Here is a 22,468-nt window from a genome sequence, read left to right as displayed (position 1 = left end):
AGCAAATTGATGAGCAATGGGATGACAATGACAGTGACAGTGATTTGGCTTTTTTGGTTTGGGGCCCCATTGGTAGAACTCGGGGACTCCTGTGCTCCAAGGTCACTCCCAGCGGGGCTCAGGGGAAACCAGGTTGGGCCAGGAGTGGGACTCAGGGCTCCTGTATGCCAAGTATGTGCTCATCCCTGTGGGCTATCTCTCCTGGCCTCCGGACCAAAACCAAACCTTTCTCAAGGAGAGAAACTGGTGACGATAGTGCCTTCTGACTTCTTTCATGGCGGCCTCTGGAAACTCTCCATCCCTTCAGTGCTCAGCCCAAATGTGGGGTTTGCTTCACTGGGCCATTTCCCCATCCTCAAAACCCTCCCGGGGCTCTGCTGTCATCTACCAGGCAAAGTTCCCATGAAGGAGAAGAACAAGCAGCAGCGTTAGGCCGCCTTAGAGGGTTGGTGTCCTTGACCGGAAGGCAGGGCCTGGCAGGAAGTGCTCCCTGAGAGCCTGACCTCTTGGCCAGGCCCTGCGGCCAGGCCTGTCCCTGGGGCCCGCTCTGTGGTGAGCAGCTCTGCTCTGCCCGTGGCTGGCATCAGGACGCGGGCCTGGGCTGGGGACAGGAGGGAAATCAGAGCAGCTGCTAACCCCAGTCCTTTCGGCCCACAGATATCAAGGATCCGAAACCCGCCGTGTACCAGCTGACAAAGTCTAAATCCAGCAATAAGACCGTCTGCCTAGTCACTGATTTCAGTTCCGATAAGAATATCCTCAAAAATACCGATGTGCTCGTCACTAACACAACCGTGCTGGACATGAAGAGCACGGAGTCCAAGAGCAACGGGATCCTGGCCTGGGATGACACTGCCAGTTTCAGTTGCAGAGACACCTTCAACGTGACATTCTACTCCAGCTCAGGTGGGTGCAGCCTCCGTGCCCACACAGCCTCCTCTCCTGGCTGCCCGTCAATGGTATCGAAAAGCGGCTCGGACCGAGGGTCTCAGCCTCACAAACTGTCAACAACAAAGCGCCCCCCAGCCCCCCAAACCACCACCACCACCACCACCACCACCACCACCACCACCACTACCACCCGCCTCATGTTACTGAATACCTGAGAACCCGGTTCTAGAAGGCCACAGACAGTCCTGTTTGGGAAACAGAGCAGAGACAAGGGGACAGGGAAAGGCACAGGGGGCCCACATGGGACAGAGTCCCTGCCTGCCTGCCTCTGCTCCAGCTCTAAGCCCCTTTGCTGACTCACAGAATGAGGCTCGGACACCAGGCCTCTTTCAGGCCCCTGAGTTCTGGATATTGGACTATTCCAATTCCCTTATTTATTTATTTATTTATTTATTGCTTTTTTTGGGTCACACCCAGCAATGCTCAGGGCTTACTCCTGGCTCTGCGCTCAGGAATTACTCCTGGAGGTGCTCAGGGGACCATATGGGATGCTGGGAATCGAACCCAGGTTGGCCACGTGCCAGGCAAAATGCCCTACCTGCCATGCTATCACTCCAGCCCCTCCAATTCCCTTCTTAATATCCACCCCTCCCCCAACTCCTGAGCTTTCCCAGGCCCCCACCTCAGTTAAGCATTCAACCCCCCCCCCCACACACACACACACACTTTGATTGTGAACATGCATAAACTAGTCAGATGAAGAATCAGTCCACACGGAAACCCCATTCTAGCAGGAGGGGGGGCAGAGGAGATCCTCGGCAGCAAGGGGAGAGCTAGATCATTTCCGACTGCAATATAAGCTTTAACTCAGCGTTCAGGAAACCATCCATCTCGGATCAAAAGTCAGGGAAGAAGGGCTCTCTGGGGAAAAGGCTGTCTGAGTCGGGATTTTAAAAGGGTCAAAAGGTACCAGCCGTGCTGAGGGCAGAGGGGCCCCGCTGGAGGCCTGACACGCGAGCAGAGTGAGAAGGCAGAAGCGCAGCAGACAGTGAGCTCAGAGGAAGAACGAGGCCAGGGCCAGAGAGCACCGAGCCCAGCAGGTCAGGCCCTTCCTAAGCACAGTGACGAGTCCCAGGCCGGCATTTAGCAGGGGGATGCAGTGTCGTGGAGTGCAGTGGGGAGGGGATGCCCTGAGCCAGGGTGGGGGCAGGAAAGACGCTTTGGCAGCAGAGAGATGATAGAAGCCCCGGCAGGCAGTGGAGAAGGGCTGGGCAGCCAACGGCCTTTGGGATTCAAAGGTCAAGAACTATGCGGGGCTGGGAGGGAATGGAGACGCTAGCTCCAAGAGGCAGCGGGATTTTATGTCTGACCCATGGGGGGCCCTGTGAGGGAGCCATCTGCTGAGACAGAGAAAACAAAGGGACAAATTGGGGGTACAGGGATCCCAGCCTTGGGAACCCAGGATAGCGTTTTCATTCCCCTACTCAGCTCCAGGTTGAAGCTTCCCCCAGGGTGAGGGAACACGGACTTCGCACACCCTTGTTGGCTGGCTGAGTGAAATGGTTCCATCACTGGAACACAGTGGGAGTCTGCCAGGGTCAGTGGCTCTCCAGGCCTAGGGGCAGACCCCAGGAGTCCTCAGCTCAGACCCCAGGAAGCCTCAGCTCAGCTCAAGACCCCAGCTCCATTAGGCCCAGGGGGCAGCCGCCAGGAGGCCTAGGCTGAGAGGACCGCCCCACCAGGGTTCTAAATCAATGTCTCTGCTTCTCCCTTTAGGCCTTCCCTGCAATGCTGCATTGGTACAGGAGAATTTTCGAACAGGTAAGAAGAGAAGGGTCCCTCTGGCTCTGTTCAGGTTTGGGCAGGAGGGGACAGGCAGGTGGGGGTAGCGGGAAAGAACGGGCAGACTAGCTGTGCTGTGAGGAGCAACGGAAGCCCAGCTCAACGGGCCCGGGACTCTCTGGAACCCCCAGCGTCCTGGGACTCTCTGGAACCCCCAGCGTCCTGGGACTCTCCGAACCCCAGCTGGGCGGCTGCGGTCCAGGCTCTGGCTCCAGTGACTCACGCCCCGGCCTCTGTGCTCCTGTCAGTAGCCCCACTGTCAGAAGAGGCAAAGAGAAACTTCTGGGCGCCCAGCTCTGACCCTCCATCTGGCTTTTTCCTCCTGAAGCCGTGTCCTCCACACAGCTGGCGTGTTGCCATCCTTCCTGGGAGGAAAGCAGCAGAAATATCACCGCCCCGTCACTGATTTTGCCTCTAGTGGGGGTCTCTGTGTGCCTCCCAGCCTCCACCACCCCCTTCCCCGAATTAGGCCATCTTGACTGCACCATCCCTCTTAGGGTTGGTTCAGCCTAAACATCCCCAGAAAGGGGCCCCACTCCAGGAATGGTGCTAAGTCCTGAGACCCCTTCCCTATCCCCTGAGAGACACAAAAATAAAAGAAGGGCTAAGTGTAACCGGTGTTTTCCTTTTGAATCCAGAGCACTGTGCACAACTCAGTGATGAGTTTCTAGTGCATGGGGGCTCAAAGGGAGAGGTGGGCAGGAGCTGGAGCCCTTCTTGCGGTGGGGAAAGGGGCAGGAGTGTCCTGGGGGTGGTAGGGACCGGGCATGTGTGCCTCTAACCGCAGCAACCCTTGATATTTTTCTTTTTTTCAGACTGGAACCTGAACTACCAGAACCTGTTGGTAATCACCTTCCGCATCCTCTTCCTGAAAGTAACCGGCTTCAACCTGCTGATGACATTACGGCTCTGGTCCTGCTGAGGTGAGGGGAGGGGCGAGGATCTTTCTTTCTTTCTCATTATTATTTTTATTTTTTTGTTTTTTGGGTCACACCTGTCGATGCTCAGGGGTTACTCCTGGCTCATGCACTCAGGAATTACTCCTGGCAGTGCTCAGAGGACTATATGGGATGCTGGGAATAGAACCCGGGTCCACCGCGTGCAAGGCAAATGCCCTACCCACTGTGCTATCGCTCTGGCCCCTTATTTGTTTGTTTATTTATTTATTTATTTATTTGGTGAGGGTGGGGACGGTCACACTCAGCGATGCTCAGGGGTTACTCCTGGTTCCACAGTTAGGAATTACTCCTGGTGATGCTCAGGGGACCTTATGGGATGCCAGGGATCGAACCCCAGTTGGCTGGAGACCAGGCATAATGCCCAACCTGCTGTATTATGGCTCCTGCCCTAGGACAAGGGTCTTGGGGATGAGTCCCAGCGCTTTGAAGGCAACCCCCCCACCACCACCGCCATCAACCATCCTGCTTTGGGGTCCTAGGTCCAGGCCCACTGGTCCCCACCCGCCACCACCACCCCCACCCCAGGAGATATTCTCCAACCAAAAATGGCCTGGGAGTCTTATGTAATCTAACAGTCGCTGCTGTCACCTCCCGTGAGCCTTGTCTCCCCCCCTCTCAGACCTAATTAATAAAGCAGCCGGGTCCGGGTCACGTGAAGGCCACGCATGCACTTGTCAGGGATGCTCCACAAGCACGCCTTCTGCTGCTCCCTTTCACTACGACACCTAAGGTCCCCAATTCCTCTCCACATGCGCCCCCACTTCCTTTCTTCTTATGGCGCCCAAGTCCTAGAGCGAGTCCCTGTGCCTTCTCCCCCAGTGTCTTCCTGGGCACACTGGGCAGTATCAGAGCACTGCCTTGTCCCACCCCCATCAGAGGAGGCCCTGGGTCTCGGCCCGGCACCCTGCTCTCCCTCAGTATGCCACCTGACTGCATCTCTTCCTCCTTCCAGGTCATCAAGACTGTGAGGGTCCCAGGCCTTGGGCCCCGACTCCCTCCATCACCTCTCTCCCTCTTCAAGCCGAGAAGCCACCTCTCAGGGCCACTGTCACCTCCACCAACGGGCCCTACAGACCACCTGCCGTCAAGAAGCTGAAGAGCTCCTGATGCTCACCGCTGCTGCCCGCTCTGTTCCCGCTCATCGCTGCTTGTTCCCAGCACGAGCTGGGAACTGTGGGCCAGGGCCACCTCCTCGGGGCAGCGGACAATCTCTCTTTTTATCCCACCCCTCATCCCAAGACCAGGAGGTGACAGCTCCCCAGCTCTCAGACCCGAGTGCCGGGAGAACGCCACAAGGAGCTTGTATATGTTTAAACAATGTTCATAAAGAAATCTGTATCTTCCTTTTCCCCAAGATGTGGGGGCAATGATTGTGTTACCTAGATCCTGCTTAGCTCTGTAACCAAGCCACACTGTATATTCGGCTACCCACAGCTTCATTAAAAGTGACTGCAAACGCTGAGTCTGTGCTCCTTGTTTGACGGGCCGTGCAGGGGGTCATTTTCTGTTTGTTGATGGCCATGAGCTGGGCAGAAGGAAACCAAGACGTTTGTCTATGATGCCCTTTGGGGAACCTAACCCAACAGGAGGCTTAAGTCAACCTCTTCTTAAAAATTCCACTTGGGTGGGTTGGGGGCCAGCAAAAGCCACTTGAAAGCCTGGTCCCTGCTCTTCTGTCTGCATGCCACACCACTGGGCCACCCAGAGCAAGAGGCCCATGGCCAGGGGTGGTAAGTCCTGTAGTGGGGACTTGGCAGGAAGTTGCCCCCCAAATACCACCCACTGTCTCTTGCCCTCCAGGCACATTTCTTCAGCCGTTTGGACTGAATTCCCACACATTTCCCATTAGGGACCACCCACCACTTCCCCAGCTGAGTCCCATCCTGGAGTATCCGATCTAGGCGCGGGGCAGGGGAGAAAACTGTGGCCCCACCCAGACTTCATGTGCAACCACATCAGATGGAAAGAAGAGATGGGTGTGTGTCCCTGAAGCGCAGGGACCTGGCCAAAGAGAGCAGATGAGTCCAGCCACCGTCCAGAGCACAGGCCCTGGGCTTCCCCTGCACTCAGCCTGGAGACAGGGGGCTCAGAGACCACGCACTTGTCTGAGCCATGTCCTCCGGCCAAGAGAAAGCCAGAACTTCCCATCCCAGAGGTGGGAGAGGGCTGTCACCCCAAACCCTCATGGCTCCCCTATGCGACTCTGATCCCTCCGGCCAGAAGGCACAAATCCTCTGCTGCCTCCTCTCACTGCTCCAGAGATAGCCAAGAACTTTCCCTCCCTGCCATGAGCTCAGGTCACCCCCTATATGATGGCAAGGGGGACTATTGACATCTCCAGCTCCCCCACCAAGGACCTCAGAGACCAAAGACTCAGTAGCCGGGTCCCATTCAGCCCCACCAAGGGCTGCAGAAACCTCTGTTCTCTCAGAAGCATCCCACCTTCAGCCTAAAGACAAGGCCCTGGGCGGATGACAAATGGGAAGGTCTTGGCAGAATCCTGTCCCCGCCACCACAGGCACACACAGGACACACCCCACCCTCCCCAAAGCGGGTCCCGCCACCTGCAGGGGTCCCGGAGCTACGCCCCATCAGCCTCACCCGTGCCAGGCGGGGATCCCGCCCCTGGGAATTTCTTTTCATTAAAGCATCTCTTCTCCGATTAAATTATCATGCTTCTGGGAGGGTTAATAGAGCAAGACTTTCTCAACTGTTAAAAACTTGGGACAAATTAGTTTCTCTGTTTTCCTCCGACCGCGGTAACTTTGGCATCTACACAAAAGGCCCAAGCGAGAGTCTGGCCGGGGAAGCAGCGGGGAGACTTAGCACCAACGTGAGCACCACGTTGGAGACGGGGGCAGGTGCAGGGAGCCTGGAAGTCCCTCCAGGACCAAAAGCAGAGCCGGGCTCAGGCCTGGAAGGAGGCCTGGCCTGAAGCAGGCCCTGGGGCCTGGGATGGTTGGTTTCTGGAACTAAGGCCAGCTGGGACTGAGAGGTGAATATGCAAAAGCAGGCATGGCCCAGGCCTAGCATGGGGAGATGCCTCTCCCAGAACATTCTAAGCTGGGGCTCAGGGTGAGAGGCCTCCGGTAGGTAAGAACCATCTGGAAAACAGGGGCAGCACCACTCTCCGAGAAGCGCCCATCGGAATCCAGGGCTCCACAATCTTCAGTCTAAGGCCGAGTCAGGGGACAGCTCAGGACCAAGAAAGGGGTTGTAGGGACAGAGAGGGGGCTGCAGTGTCCACGGGCCCTGTTCCACTCATCCTCACACCGATGATGGCTCCACCTGGGTGTCAGAGAAAACTCAGGGTGTCTCATGCAGGGGATCCCAGAAGAACCCCTCTGTCCACTAGGAGAGTTGGCCAAGAGCCAGGGGCAGGAAAGCAACAGCTGACTGGACTCGGGGGTAAACAGGTGAGCTGCTGAGGAACCCTGCGGACCCGCCTCCATCAAGCCCATCAGAAGACCCCGGCCTAAGGCGCCCCAACCCCTGACCTCAGGAGGTCAGAAGGCCCTGCAGGGCAGTCACCGGGGAGCAGAACAGGTTTTTCCTGAGACTAGGCCCAACTGTACCCCCAGGGTTACTTTTTTTTCTTTTTTATTGAATCACTGTGAGATAGACCCTTACAGAGCTGTTCACGATTGGGTTTCAGTCATACAGTATTCCAACACCCATCCCTCCACCCGTGTACATTTCCCAGCACCGGTGTCCCCAGGTTCCCTCCCCTCACCGCCCCAACCCCTACCCCCTGCCTGCCTCTGTGGCAGGCACTTTTCTTCTCTCTGTCTCTCTCTCCTTTTGGGCATTGTGGTTTGCAATATTGATACTGAAAGGTTATCAAGAATATCCCTTACCTACTTTTAACCCTCAGATCTTGTCCAGAGTGATCATTCCCAGCTATTATTATCATAGCGGTCTCCTCTATCTTACCTACCCTCAGGCCCACATACACCTGTGGTTAGTTCCAACTACTGACCAGTCCTCCTCTTAACCTCTGTTTTCCCTAGCCATGAATGCTAGTCTTCAAAATATATATATATGTGTGTGTGTGTGTGTGTGTGTGTGTGTGTGTGTGTGTGTGTGTGTGTATCACAAACAAATGCAGAGTCATTCTATATCTATCTGTCCCTTTCTTTCTGGCTCATTTCACTCATCCTGATACTCTCCATGTCCGTCCATTTTAAGGCAAATTTCATGACTTCATTTTTCCTGACAGCTGCATACTATTCCATAGTGTCAGTGTGCCATGGTTTCTTTGCCCATTCATCTGTTCTCAGGCACTCAGGTTGTTTCCAGATTCTGGCTATGGTGAATAGTACTGCAATGAACATAGGAGTGCAGATGGTGTTTCTGCTGTGTGTTTTTGGGCCCCCAGGGTATATCCCCAGAAATAGTATTGCTGGGTCAAATGGGAATTCGGTTTTTAGTTTTTTGAGAAACATCCATATTGTTTTCTAAAAAGGCTGGACCAGTCAGCATTCCCACCAACAGTGAAGGAGAGTCCCTTTCCGCCAGATTTACTTGCAGGCCAGTCCTAGAGGTAGAATGGATCGCATGACTCAAGCATAGATTCCAGAGGATTCTCGGATACCTCACACAGAGACCTACCCACTGAATCCACTTGGAGCCACAGTCTCAGCACGAGAAGGGCAAGCTAAGCAGGAGTGCTCCTCAGAGACATCAGGGAAGAGCCTTGAGCTCCAACCCGGGTCCTCAGCCACATTCTCCATAGGGCCACAGGGGGCAGTGCTGAAGGGGCCTTATCTTCCCCTCTTGCCCATTCACTCCCCTCTTCTAGGGCCACATGCAAAGTCCTTCGGAGATATCACCTCAATGATAGGTAACTAGGCAGCAAAATCCACTCCTGCCGTGAAGTACGCAGTCAAGAGCCAGCACACACAGCCACTTTAAAACATACTCTTGACCTGAGGCCCAACCCATGAATGAGGCAACATCAGTCTATTGGAGAGGGACACGGGGTGGACAAGTGAGTGTAAAAGCACAGAGAGAGGAGATTCCTACAGGAGCAGCTAAAGGAGCACTTGTTTCACCGTGAGGCCAAGAGCTAAGGAAAACCCACAGAAGGAACTGATGCCGGAAAGAAGGAGGAAGATGAGCACTCTCGGGCGACATCAGAGGTGGGTCACCAGGGACCACACCGAGGTGGAAGTTCAAAGGTATATGATGGGTCACTTTATTGCTTCACGTTTCCTCCTGGTTAAATCTACCTCTGGAGCAATGAACCGGAAGACGCACTTTTGGCGGGCAGCTGGGCAGATCCGCAGGGGTGGGGCAGGGGTGGGGGTGGGAAAACAGGGGCGCAGAGACCCCCACGTGGTACTGACTCAGAAATATGCCACCAGGAGGGTGGCTATGGGGACCTCCCCTGCTGCCTCCTGCAAGACCACCTGGTTTTCAGACTTCATTACACGGGCTCCAGCACTTGCATGAAAGTTCCTGTAAACGACACACGGAGAGCTGCATTTTGACATTAATAATGAGGTCAGACGTCGAATCTGTGGCCAGAAGTGGGGCAGGAAGTGGAAAAAGTGTCCCACTTCCCTCCAGGTGTTGGGGGCTTGGGGCGCCCCCTCCCATTTCCATGACGTCAGGGCTGCAAGTAGGGCGCCCTTTGAAGCTCTCCCGCAGAAGCCACTTCCTCTGGAAAGAAGGGTTAAAAATACCGAGGCCCAGATAGCATCGCTGCAGGCCACGTGCCGCGCCAGCCGGCTGAGCCGTTACACCGCCCCGCCACCGCAGGTGCGCAGGGAGGGGGGCGCCCACGCCCAGGAGCAGGTGGGGGGGTGCACTCCTCGCTGTGGAAACACCCCCCAGCCCGCCCCTCTTCTGCCCTCTTTCAAATCACGCCCTAAGAACAAACTCTCCGTCCGGATCGACGTTTGCTTATGAACACTTGGGGACCCCCAAGTCACGGGCACCCTCAGCGCACGGCGCGGGCGCAGGCTGCAGGCGTCCGGGCACCGCCGCAGGAGCTGGAGGGGCCCACCCAGTGCTGGGCTGGTTCTGCCGAGGCTGAGGGCTGGCGGGCTGGCCCTGACGGGCGTCTCCCCGGTTAGGAGCGAGCAGAGCGGCCGAGGAGGGCATCGCTGAGCAGCGCCGGGCCGGGACACGCGGCTTTGTGGTCGTGCCCGCAGCCACCAGCTGGGGGCAGCAGCGCTCCACCAAAGAGGCTTCTCCTCCCTCATTCGTTCCTGCGGGGCCAGGAAAGCCCCCAACGCTTAGGAAAACCTCTTATCAGAGGGAAATAAAAAGCGGCGTGGGGGGGGGGGCGGAAGGAGGAGGCTGATAATTCCAAAAGCCTCTCCCTGGCTCTTTCCCGCTCACCGCGCGGGGCTCCAGACGCGTGCGGAGTGGAAAGAGGGTGTAGGTCAAGGCCTGTGGACAGCAGGGGGCGCCACTGCCCGCGGGGTATCAGGCTGCTCTGCATTGAATCAGGGAGGCTGGTGGGGTGCTCCCCCGCACTCACCACACTGGCCAGTACCCCTCAGAGATTCCAGACCCCCTTAGTCCGTTTTCCAGTAGGCCCCGCGCCTTCACAGACCCGGGCCAGGGTGCTGAGGATTTGGTCTTATAATAAACTATGAGTCCTGAGGCCCAGGGGGACAGAACAGCGGGTAGGGCGCTTGGCTTGCACGTGGAGGACCCAAGTTGGATCTCTAGCATCTCATATGGTCTCTTGGGCCCTGCCAGGAGTGATCCCTGAGGGGGCGCACAGGAGGGAAACTGGGGTCACTGGTGGGAAATGGAAATGGTGGAAGGATGGGTATTAGATCATTGTGTGACTGAAACCTGATCATGAACAGCTTTGTAACTGTGCATCTCACAGTGACTCAATTTTTAAAAATTTAAATAAAAAAAAAAAGCAAAAAAGAAAAAGTGGGCATGGAAGAGACACAGTCTGCCTGAGAGTACAGGAGAGATGTTTGCCAGCGGGGATTTGGGTGCAGTATGTGGGCAGGAGCCAGGAGAACCAGGGACTGCCTGTAAGCCCCTCCGCGGGCTTCTTTCCTAGGGCTTTTAACTTTTCCAAAGTTTTATCAACCACATGAATTTTTTTTTAAGTTGCCCATCTATTTACCTGTGCCGTTGAAAGCATCGGAAGGGAGCCTGGGAATGAACAGGCTCAGTAAACGAGGAAGTGAAGATAAGGGAATGTGTCCAGAAAGTTCTGTCACGTGGCTCAGTCAGACTCGCCCACGAGGTTGAGAGGAAAGGGCACATTGGGCCAGAGAGTGGACCCCCACCATGGTCCCCAAAGTGCTGCTGGGAGTGGCCCCCCACGATGTGCTGGGAATAGTCCCTGTGAACCACAGTGGGACCCAAAAGCAGGACCCCAAAAAGAAAGTGGGTACTGCAGTGAAGGAAGCCGTGCCCAGGAGAGCTGAGGGTTCCTGGCCCCCGCGTGACAGCCCCCCTTGATGACGGACACCTCTCTCTTCCCTGTGGCCCCAGGAGTTTCCTGCAGCACCATTACATGCATTTTGTTGCCTTCAGCTTCTGTCTTCCAGGAGTTTGTTGGGGGCCGGGGGTGCGGGGGAGATGATGGGCTCAAACTGCTGGCCCACAGCACCCAGCCCCTGGAACTCTTCCCCCACACCATCCCTGGACACCTTCCTTTCCCACCTCCACCCACAGCTCGGTGGCCTCAGTCTTCATTAAGGCCCCGGGGCAGAGGTGGGAGGGGGCTGATAGGTCTGAAGGCAGGAGGGTGGGTTTGTTGCAACAGGGCTGGCAGGGTCTCCGGGCAAATGGCTTCCCTCGGGTCAGACTTCCCTAAATCCACCCAGCGGGGTTCAGCACCTCTGGGAAGAGCAGAGCACAATCTCCTGTTTGCCGGGAAAGGCCAGCATGCACCCATTCCCTAGGAAATGGAGCCCCCATGGTGCTCCCTTGGTTTCCAAAGCCTCCAGATAATCCCCAGGAGGAGCGACAGCAAATGTTGGTCTACCCCTCCCTGAACCCCACGTCCAGTCCAGCCAAGGAGAACAAATTAGGGAGGAAGCCTAGAAGGAAAGGCTGGACGGATCTAAGAGAGTTTAAACCGGAGAAGGAATGTTGAGTGCAGCATTTCTCAACCCCTGGAAGCCACACAGCACTCTGTGCACCCCCCACCCCATCCCCAAAATATTCCAAGGGAACCAAAGGTGAAAATCAGTTGAATGGAGGTAGGGAGGATGATGACACAAGAACAGAGGGACAACCGGCAGAACAGGAGGGCCACAGTACGAAAACCAGGCCTGAAGGGGACCATGGTTAGAAAAAGGTTGAGAAACACTGGTTTGGAAGCGTTTGCACAAACTGCTTTCCATTCCACGCTCCCAGCCCTGCCTAGTGGGAAGAAACCTTAAAAAGGGCGTCTTTCCAGTGGAGACTTTAAGACACTATTTTTAGCAAACTCTAGGGGGTTCTGCTTCTCCATGCTGAGCCATGTCGTTCCATGATTCTCCGTGGGAATGGGTGAGCCTCCTCCTTATCTGGGATCTGGATGAACGTCCTGCGTGGGTAAAGCAAGCAAACACGCTCGCTTTGATCTTCCCCGCCACCCACACAGGGCAGGTTCTCCTCCCTCCCGAAGGAGGAAACAGACGCCGGTGGTTTGCTTGGCAACACCCAGGGCTGGGCTTCATCAGCCCCCAGGCCCAGCTCCTCTGTCCCTCCACCACTGTGGACACCCACGTCCCAGAGGGTTGTAGAGGCAGCCACGGGAGGGGGAGGAGCAGAAACAGACTCGGAGCGGGAGGACATAGTTCAAAGGACGAGCGTGCTTGCTTTGCATGCCAGAGGCCCCGGCTCCATCCTCAGCACCGCATGGGCCCCTGAGCACCAGCCCAGAGCTGCTCGGCACCACCAGGTGTGGTCCCCAAAGACAAGCAAAACAGGAGTGATCTCGGATCTCAACACCCCCACGACCAGGACTCAGTCTTCTGCCTAAATGCCCCGCCCCTTCCATGACCTTTTGCACACGCTTAATCCCCCTTCAGCATAGATGAGAATGGAAAGAAGCAGAGTCACAGGCACTGCGGGAGGATGCTCCCTGCACAGAGGTGGTTAGCAGCCTCCCAAGGCAACTGTTTGCCGTGTAGTCACCACTGCTCAGTCACACGACACAGAGTTAGCACAGTGATACCGGAACCAGCCAGGAGGAACCAGCCCCTCGTCTGATGCACAGGTCAGGCCTCAGCTTAAAGGTCACCTCCTCCGGGAGGTCTTCTGGCGCTTCCATGTCAAAGCATCTCCCTCCCCCGCCTGTTACTTTTTCTTTTCTTTTTTTTAATTGAATCATCGTGAGATACAGTTACAGAGCTTTCATGTTTGAGTTTCAGTCATACAACGATCAAACACTCATCCCTCCATTAGTGCATTTTCCACCACCAGCGTCCCCATCTATCTCCCTCCCCATCCCACCCCCATCCATCCTACCCCTCCCCCTGCCTCTATAGCAGACAATTGCCCTCTTACTCTCTCTCTCTACTTATGGGCATTATGGTTTGCAATACAGATTACAGCTACTGAGAGGCCATCATGCTTGGTCCTTTATCTACTTTCAGCACACATCTCCCATCCCGAGCGATCCCTGCCTTATGAGCTGGGGGAGAAGGCAGCGGGGAGAGAGAAGGGATCACTAAGCCTGTTTCTTTCATTCACTGCAATTCCCACATTCTATGTAGGTGCTCAGCTGGCTCCCTTCCAGCAGAACTGAAGGCCCAGAAAGGTCCCTACTGTGTTTGTCCTGATCACTTCTGTATCTCTAGTGCCTGGCATAGGAGACACTCACATACTTTTAATTATTTTCCCCCACGTGGTTAAATTTATTAATTTTTTAAAATATATTTCGTAACTGAATCACCATGAGATACAGTTACAAAGCTGTTTATGGTTGGGTTTCAGTCATACAATGTTCCAACACACATCCCTCCAACCAGTGTACATTTCCCACCACCAAGGTCCCCATGCTTTTTAACTTAATGATAAAGTGATAGGGAAAAAAATAGGCTACCCCTGTCCCCGCCCAGAAGTTATTACCGCCCTACAACAAGAGTGGGGTAAGATGTTGATCATTTCTGAAGCTATGAGCTGAGTCGCTGGGTGTTTTACTATTCCTTGACGTACATCTGTGCATGGGCCAGTGTGTGAACATCTCCATAATAACACGTTTAAAACCATCTTGTTCACGTTGGGGCTCTGCATCGGTGGCGTTGCACGGGAACTGGAAGAGGTGAGGCAGAACAGGGCCACAGACCCACAGACCCTGGGGGGCGGGGCTGCAATCAGGAACAGGCAAAGTGGACGGCTGCACACTGGCTACGGAGAGCCTAATGTGGCCAAAAAGGGCTCATGACGGCTGAGCAGGCAGAAGGAAACTGAAGATAGAGGGGGAATCTACAGATTAGTACCACGATGGTTCTTCTTCCCCTTGTCTGTAAAGCATTTAACCCTGCTATAGGCAACTCACTCCTGACGTGTAAAAATTAGAACACATGGTTCATCCAGGGGACTGAAAAGGCAGAGCAGGCCTGCAGGGCCGAGCCGCTGGGGGACCTTGGAAGTCGGGGACATCTGTCTCCCAGTGGACCAAGTTTGGCAGAGCAGGCCTGGAGGACAGCTCTCAGCCCTTCTGACCCGAGGTGGCTGCAGTTACAGAGCCAGGTTCCTTCCCTCACACTTTATGCCATTATGATTTTGCATTATCACTGCTGTTTTGTTACTTCTCCCGTTCCAAGCCTAATGAAATACTTTTAAATCAGACAGTATCGAGACCCAAACCCGGTCATTCGCAAGCAGAGCTTCACCTGGAAAAGGAGCGCGGCCCCTTTTTACAGATGCTTACTGGGCAGAACGACAGGAGGGAGAAGGGCATGACCCTGGCCGGGAGTGACGGCGTCTCCTCCATCACAGTCCCAAGCACTGGGTGCGCCAGGGCCCAGCTAACTGTTTATTACTTGCAAAATTCTAGGGACAATAAATGGCCAGACGGTATGTGCAGGACAGGGCCATGATTCAACTTTCCTATCAGATTCTTTCTCTAACACCAGGCTATCTTTTTTTTTGATGGTGTTAAAATTAACACTTTTTTTTATCTCATCAATAAATGTTTTGCATGATCTGCAGCCCTATAAATTCAAGTGAGCACCATCAAGACAGAGAACATGTCGTCCACTAGCTGCCAACCTGGGCAAGCCAGCCAGCGCCCGTGTGCTGAGTCTCCAAAACCCAGGAACAGGCAGGCCTCTGACCTCCCAAGTGGTTTCCAACCACCTAAACAAAAGTGTTTTGAAGCCCAAGATGAAAGCATGTGATCAAAGAGGTCAAAGGTATAGGCTGCTAAGAAAACATAAGCGATGGTTTCCATGTGATAGGGAACAGGAAATGTGTGGGCAGGAGGTGCCCAAGGCCACTGCAAAGAATGGAGGGGAACCGGCTGTGTACAAGGGTTGTGGCAAATGATTTCCGGCCCAAGAACACAAAAATTAAAAAAAAAAAAAAAAAAACACAGACCCCATAAAATGTCAATCCAGAAGTATCAGGAAATGTTACCAGGTACCTCTCTTTATCCTGAGCTACAAAGCACTCAAAATCCTCTTGTTTCACAGGATGTATTGAGCAATGGGAAGAAGCATTATCACAACACAGCCAGTGGGTATTGAGAAAGGTCTCAGACAGGAAGAAGTGTCTGATGAAAAGGTTGCCTATCCTCATTTAGTGTTCTCTCCTACCACTACTTTAGTTACTCCAGCTCAAAAAAATTAAGAGGTGAGGTTAGGGACATATAACTATGGAGGCTGCTAAAATCTCAGGGCTGGGGTGAATGGAGACATTACTGGTGCCCGCTCAAGTAAATCAATGAACAACGGGATGACAGTGATACAGTGGTACATATATATATATGTATGTATATATATGCATATATATACATATATGGGCTGGAGCGATAGCACAGCAGGTAGGGCGTTCGCCTTGCACTCGGCCAACCTAGGTTCGATTCCTCCGTCCCTCTCGGAGAGCCCGGCAAGCTACCGAGAATATCCTGCCCACACAGCAGAGCCTGGTAAGCTCCCCGTGGCGTATTCTATATGCCAAAACCAGTAACAAGTCTCACAATGGAGACATTCTGGTGCCCACTCGAGCAAATTGAAGAACAGGATGACAGTGATACAGTGATATATATATACAGTTGTTGTTAAATGTTTTAAACTTTAAACACCATGATTTACAAAGCTGCTCAGATACAGTTGTTTTAGGTATTCAATATTCCTACACCAATCCCACCACCATTGTGACCTTCCCCCCACCAATGCCCCCAGTTTCTCACTACTGAATCCTGCCCTCTTCCAGGCACAAAATTACTTACTTTATATTATGACATTTATCTCACAATGGTGTTACTAAGATGATTGAGAATTTACTGAGCTTCTATTGAATTGAGTCTTCTCTCACATGTCTGAGTGTGACATGTTTGCTCCCCAGCACCACGAGGGCCCCCCATCACCACAGGATGTAGAGCTGGAGGCCCCCAAGCACCACTGGGATGGCCAGGGTGATGCCTAGCATGAGAGCCCAAAGTGCACCACATCCCCAAAACCCTCACCCATTTGGCCATGAATCACTGAGAGGGGCCCCCAAAGCACTGCTTTAGAGCCCCCCACAAATAGCCACTTACAAGAATCTTTAATCAAACTTAAACCCAAGGTGGCAAAAGCAGTCTATAGTCTTGACCTACTGCAAATGCTGAAGAGAACAAAAAGAGGATTTCCTATTGATGGTAAAGGGGCTTGGGTCAAATTATCTTGAGGCAACAGTTAATTCTATAAAAGGAACTTTAACCTCTGCCCCACTAGTATCTCAAGATCACTGAGGCAGAAAATCTATACATTAAAGGCTCTAACGTTTCTGTGTTGAGAAGTTATTATTCTAAATTTTCAACCCATTTGTCTTGAATTTGTGTTTCTCTTACTCAAAATACCTTTTTATCCAGTCTTAAAAGATTCCCCAAAGCCTCTTGACAGAATTATCTATTTACATATGTTTTTTATAAAGCACATTAAACTAATCACAATTTTTTTTTCTTTTTGGGTCACACCCAGCGATGCAGAGGTTACTCCTGGCTCTGCACTCAGGAATTACTCCTGGCGATGCACAGGGGACCATATGGGATGCTGGGAATCAAACCCGGGTCGGCCACGTGCAAGGCAAACGCCCTATCCGCTGTGCTATTGCTCCAGCCCCACTAATCACAACTGTAATGTACTGGCATCCCCAATATCACAAACTGTGGCCCAAAGACCAACAATCCAATTTTGTAAGTATTTATTAGAATAAAACCATAGTAATTTAAGAAAGGACTGGAGCGATAGTACAGCGGGTAAGGCGTTTGCCTTGCACGCAGCCGACCTGGGTTCGATTCCTCTGTCCCTCTCGGAGAGCCCGACGAGCTACTGAGAGTATCCCGCCTGCACGGCAGAGCCTGGCAAGCTATCCATGGCGTATTCGATATGCCAAAAACAGTAACAAGTCTCACAATGGAGACGTTACTGGTGTCCACTCAAGCAAATCGATGAACAACCAGATAGCAGTGCTATAGTGCTACAGTGCATTTAAGAAAAAAGCTTGCCAGTGGTTTATTGTGAAGTAGAGTTACACAAAGAGCTACTAAACACAGAGACCCAAGTGTTTCACTGCATTCCCAGGTCACTGTGAGAGACACCAGCATCTGAGAAGCACGACTGCAGAGCAGTGCTTCTCGGCCTTTTGCATATACCTGACAGACCTGGAGACTGATAAATATTTTGCTTCTCTTAGCCTGGGATGGAATGTGAGCATCAAATAAGCCCCTAGGTGATGTCAACATGCCGGTCAATAGGCTATCTTTTGAGAACCAAGAATGCAAAGAGCAGTGCTTTGAGTACACGATCACCTAGTACATGATCGCCAGATTACAGACACCACTTTCAAAGGTTTTTATGTTCCCGGGGCCGGAGTGATAGCACAGCGGGTAGGGCGTTTGCCTTGCACGCGGCCGACCCGGGTTCGATCCCCAGCACCCCATATGGTCCCCCAAGCACCGCCAGGAGTAATTCCTGAGTGCAAAGCCAGGAGTAACCCCTGAGCATCGCTGGGTGTGACCCAAAAAAGAAAAAAAAAAAAGAAAAAAAAAAAAGGTTTTTATGTTCCCATTTTTGTTTAATTGTTCTGGGGTGTGACCTGGCCATTGCAGTTTTGTTTTTATATTCCCTCCCTGACCACCCCCCTCCCAAATTCTACTGTGCAGTCAAGTTGAGGAAATCTCTAAAGGACAACTCATCACCTCAGTAGTCAGCTAAATTTAAACTGTGGGATTCTGAACATAGCTTGTTTTCTATATATAGCACCCAAGATGGAAATAGGGCTGCCAGGATGAGACGTACAAGTACGCTCAGACTCCTGCCCACAGCCCATCATTCTGCCCAAGCTGGGTCATGAATTCTAACTTTAAGCAAGTTACAAATCTGAGTTGGCTTCTTCAATTATCCAGTGAAGCCTGGAACCCCCTGAGATAATTTCACAAGGAAATGAAAGCTTATTTGTGACAATGGTTTGAAGATGAGTGTATCCTATAAATAAAAACACTTTCTCTATGCTGATTACAATGCCTAAGAGACACGTATTTCATTTTTCTCCACAAAAGCATACGAAGACAGATGAACATTTTGTGCTGTTTCTTACAAAGTGCTTCACGATGCAGTTCCAGGAAGGCACTGTGTCACAAGAGAGGAGCCACCTGTAACAGCTGAAGGCTTGGTGGAGGATCACCAGCTCCAAGGAAAGACAAAGGACGGCCCTGCCCAGGGCTGCCTGCACTATCTCATCACGGACCTTAAATACGTAATGAAAATATGTGGTAAATTCACACTTGCAGGTTATCAACTGAAGAGGCTTCCAGAGGACTGAAAGGAAAAGGGATTTTAATGGCAACATGAGAGAAAATTTTTTTAAAAACACAGGCATAGGAAGAAGTGGCATAGAGTCTTTTATTGCTGAAGGCAAAGAAATTACACTTAATGGAAGGCAAAGGTCACACTAATAAATGCTCATTACAAAGTTATTCTGACACAGAAGCGAGGGAACTTCTCCGGGCTCTTCACCTGCATACCAAATCAGATTCGGGAGATGGACAAATCTGGAGGTAATCCAAATGCCCAACAAACTGCCATTTCAAGAATGTTTATCCACGGGGAAATGAAGAAATGAACCTACAAAAGAGAAGCAGAAAGGTTAGAAGAGATATCCAAGGATAGCTTTATGATATTACAGCCAGGGTCCAAATCCCCTTTGATCTATAATAAATAAAAAGCCAAAGACTGTTATGGTATTCCCAAATTCTAGACAGTATTTAAGCCCAACTAGACCAACCAGAATAGAGCAAATGTTTTTTTTAAGCACATTTTAGAGAGAAACCCATAAAAATTAATGTTCAGATCTGAATTCCAAGCACACCAAGACAAAACTAGCTAGGAACTGGTGGACGCATTCCAGCGCAAGCTCTGCCACTGACCCGCCACAGCCTTTCAGATGCCACTGACCTCTCTGGCCCACACTACTAGAGGTAAGGAAGGTGCAACTGAGCTTAAAGAGCCCTTCTGGTTCTAGAAAGTTTCTAAGGTACTAAATTCCACTGGGGTGGCAGAGAGGGGGTGGTGGGGACAATGGATGGGGAAAAAAGAATTCAAGAAAGTATAGACAAATTCCAAGACTTCAATTTAACAAAGAACCAAAATGGGAGGAGGGGGAACTATTTTTTCCCTTTGTAAAGACAAGGCTATTTTCAGCACGAGCGTAAAGAATAGTTCCGAGTACCAAATAGATAGTACAGAGATCGTTAAGGTGCCTGTGGGTAGTACAGAGATAGTGAACGTGCTTGTTTTGCATGCAGCCAACCCCAGTTCAATGCCCAGCATCACTTATGATCCCCTGAGCAACGCCAGGGAGTGACCCCTTAGCACAGAGCCAAGAGTAACCCCTGAGCACAGTGGAGTGTGCCCCACCAAAAAAATATAAAACTAATAAGACAAGGTCTCCAAGAGGGGCCTGAGACAGCATACAGCGGGTAGGATGCATGCAGCAGCTGACCCAGGTTCAATCCCTGGCATTCCATACAATCCTGATTCCTGTTCCACCCCCGCCTCTCCCCCCTTGCAAGAAGTAATCCATGAATACAGAGCCAGGAGTAAACCCTGATCACTGCAAAACAACAACAACAACAAAAACCACCAGCAGCCACACCTCTGCAAGTCAGAAGAGGTGGCGCCTCCATCTAGTATATGTGGCCAGAAGGCCAAATGGTGGCCACTAGACTCCAGGCACTCCAACTGGCAATAAGCGGTTGCTTTTTCGCCTGCAGTGTGCCACAGACAATCTATGAGCTAGAGAGGAAGTATAGTGGGTAGGGCATTTGCCTTGCACATGGCCAACACGGCCAAATATCCTACATAGTTTCCCCAGGACTTGCTACGGGTGATCCCTGAGTACAGAGACAGGAGTAAACTCTGAGCACTGTCAGTGTGGTTCAAGAAACACAAAGAAAAGAAATCCTCTATATTGGGGTATATTGGGAGGGGTTCACATGTGGTAGTGCTCGGGGGCTAGTCCCAGCTATATACTCAAGGATCGCTCCCTGCAGTGCTCAGAGATGTGGTGCTAGGAAGGGAGGGAGGGAGGGAGAAGGAAGGAAGGAAGGAAGGAAGGAAGGAAGGAAGGAAGGAAGGAAGGAAGGAAGGAAGGAAGGAAGGAAGGAAGGAAGGAAGGAAGGAAGGAAGGAAGGAAGGTCATGTCTTGTAAAAGGCTGGGAAACACTACTTCTGAGAAAAGTTGGGTTCCCACTGGGCAAAAGGGCACCACTTTTTCTTGGTGTACAGTATAGCCTACAGATCTGAGGCTACTAGTCAAGTGTTTTTATTTCACTAACAATGGTATTAACAGAAGTACTTACTTTGAATATACCTACAGCTTTCGAATTTGATCATAAAGGTGTCAAAGACCACGATCCGGAGGCCAGCTAGGCTACTTTTGGTACCAGCAGCTGCTTGCAGCAATGTCTCTAGATGGTGAACTAAGCCATAGCCCCACGCTGGCCAAGGAGGGTAAAGGTCTTTTTTTCTCAGCTTTTTTTTCCCTTTTCAGGGAAAAATGGTGTGGCATCCACCATGTTATAAGGACCATTAAGGAGGTACAAACTTGGTGGCACAGGAAGGAAAAAAAAAAAGAGGTATGAACTTGCAACAGTGGGATGCGTGGGCGATCTCGGGCCGAGGGTGATACCGCGCTCTCTGCCGAGATGCGACCTGGGTGGCCACACATTTGTGCGGCCGCTCTGATGTTGATCGACCACGATCCGGAGGCCAGCTAGACTACTTTTGGTACCAGCAGCTGCTTGCAGCAATGTCTCTACACGGTAAACTAAGCCCCATGCTGCCCCAGGAAGGGAAATGATGCAATTTCTAACATGAATCTCCCTGGACTTAGTTACTAAAATACCAAAATACAGAACTCCCAAACCAGACTTCATACCTCTTCATTCTCAGCAATGTAAACTAATTATCAAATGCTTCCTTTTCAGCAGGGCTGTTTTTTGGGGGGAAACTCCAACAACAATAGTGAGTTTGGTGTTGAAATATGGAATGTAATCAAGGTAAAGAGAAAGTGTGAAGTGAAATTTATCAGCTACGCAGGTGGGGGTGGGGGGTGGGAGGCATACTGGGGTTTTTGGTGGAATATGGGCACTGGTGAAGGGATGGGTGTTCGAGCATTGTATAACTGAGACATAAGCCTGAAAGCTTTGTAACTTTCCACATGGTGATTCAATAAAATAAATAAATTTTTAAAAAAAAGTTGTCAAAGAATGAGCAAAAATAGGGAATGATGGGGCCAAAGCAACAGTATAGCAAGTAGGGCATTTGCCTTGCATGTGGAAAACCCAGTACCGTTCCTGGATCCCAAACGCTTTCCAAAGCACCAAGAGGAGTGCAAAGCCAGGGGTATCCCCTGAGCATCACTGGGTGTGGCCCCAAGACAACATAAAATCCTAATTACAAGACCTGCTCCCTTCTTTTGAAGCAAAATATATCTACCAAAACTACTCCAAAAGCTGAGATTCTACGATTCTTTGAAATGTCAGCTCAACAAAATTGAACTATTCAACAAAATAGGGAACAAAAAGTGTTCACAGTGCCAAATAAGAATAAAGAAATCTATAGGTCTCAGTCACTCCATCAAATTTATCTTTATTTTTTAATTTTGTGGCACTGAAGTCTCACACAGACACAGAAAAACTCTACCATGGACTACGTCCCTGGACCTCCATTAAATTTCCTAAAGCCAACTCTCTGGCAATAGACTATAAATTAATAGAGCATACCAACTCTGTGGCCAAAGTGAAAGAGCCTTTGTCAAAATAGGGCTATCCCCACAAAGAGCCTTGAGACACTTAGAATTACAAAAGAAATCCTAATCTTTTTATAAAAAAGTATATGCCAATTTTTGAGATTCTGCATCAAAACATTTATATCTAATGGGAATGGCCCATCTAGAAGACAAAAATGACTCCTACACATTGTCCCTCGGACACTGATTTGCAGAAAATCCTAATTACAAGACCTGCTCCTTTCTTTTGAAGCAAAATATATCTACCAAAACTATTCCAAAAGCTGAGATTCTACGATTCTTTGAAATGTCAGCTCAACAAAATTGGACTATTCAACAACTGTGAAGAATGGTTTCAA

General features: G+C 51.4%; 2 protein-coding genes across 2 annotated transcripts in view; one reads left to right on the top strand and one right to left on the bottom strand.

Annotated features, from left to right (window-relative positions):
* Positions 1-5,154, top strand: part of LOC101539425 (T cell receptor alpha chain MC.7.G5-like) — a 499,205-nt gene extending 494,051 nt beyond the window's left edge. The window contains exons 5-8 of the mRNA XM_055132607.1: positions 658-906; positions 2,668-2,712; positions 3,549-3,656; positions 4,645-5,154. Of these exons, the coding sequence (XP_054988582.1) occupies positions 658-906; positions 2,668-2,712; positions 3,549-3,655 (401 nt within the window). The 3' untranslated portion in view covers position 3,656; positions 4,645-5,154. The remainder of the gene's footprint in view (positions 1-657; positions 907-2,667; positions 2,713-3,548; positions 3,657-4,644) is intronic.
* Positions 5,155-18,707: 13,553 nt separating this feature from the next.
* Positions 18,708-22,468, bottom strand: part of DAD1 (defender against cell death 1) — a 28,855-nt gene continuing 25,094 nt past the window's right edge. Inside the window, exon 3 of the mRNA XM_004609487.2 lies at positions 18,708-18,943. The gene's annotated coding sequence lies outside the window, so the exon portion shown is untranslated. The remainder of the gene's footprint in view (positions 18,944-22,468) is intronic.

This window comes from Sorex araneus, chromosome 3, assembly GCF_027595985.1.
Source record: "Sorex araneus isolate mSorAra2 chromosome 3, mSorAra2.pri, whole genome shotgun sequence".
Taxonomy (NCBI): Eukaryota; Metazoa; Chordata; class Mammalia; order Eulipotyphla; family Soricidae; genus Sorex; species Sorex araneus.
Note: the sequence above shows the minus strand (reverse complement) of the source record. Positions and strands in the feature narration are given on the sequence as shown.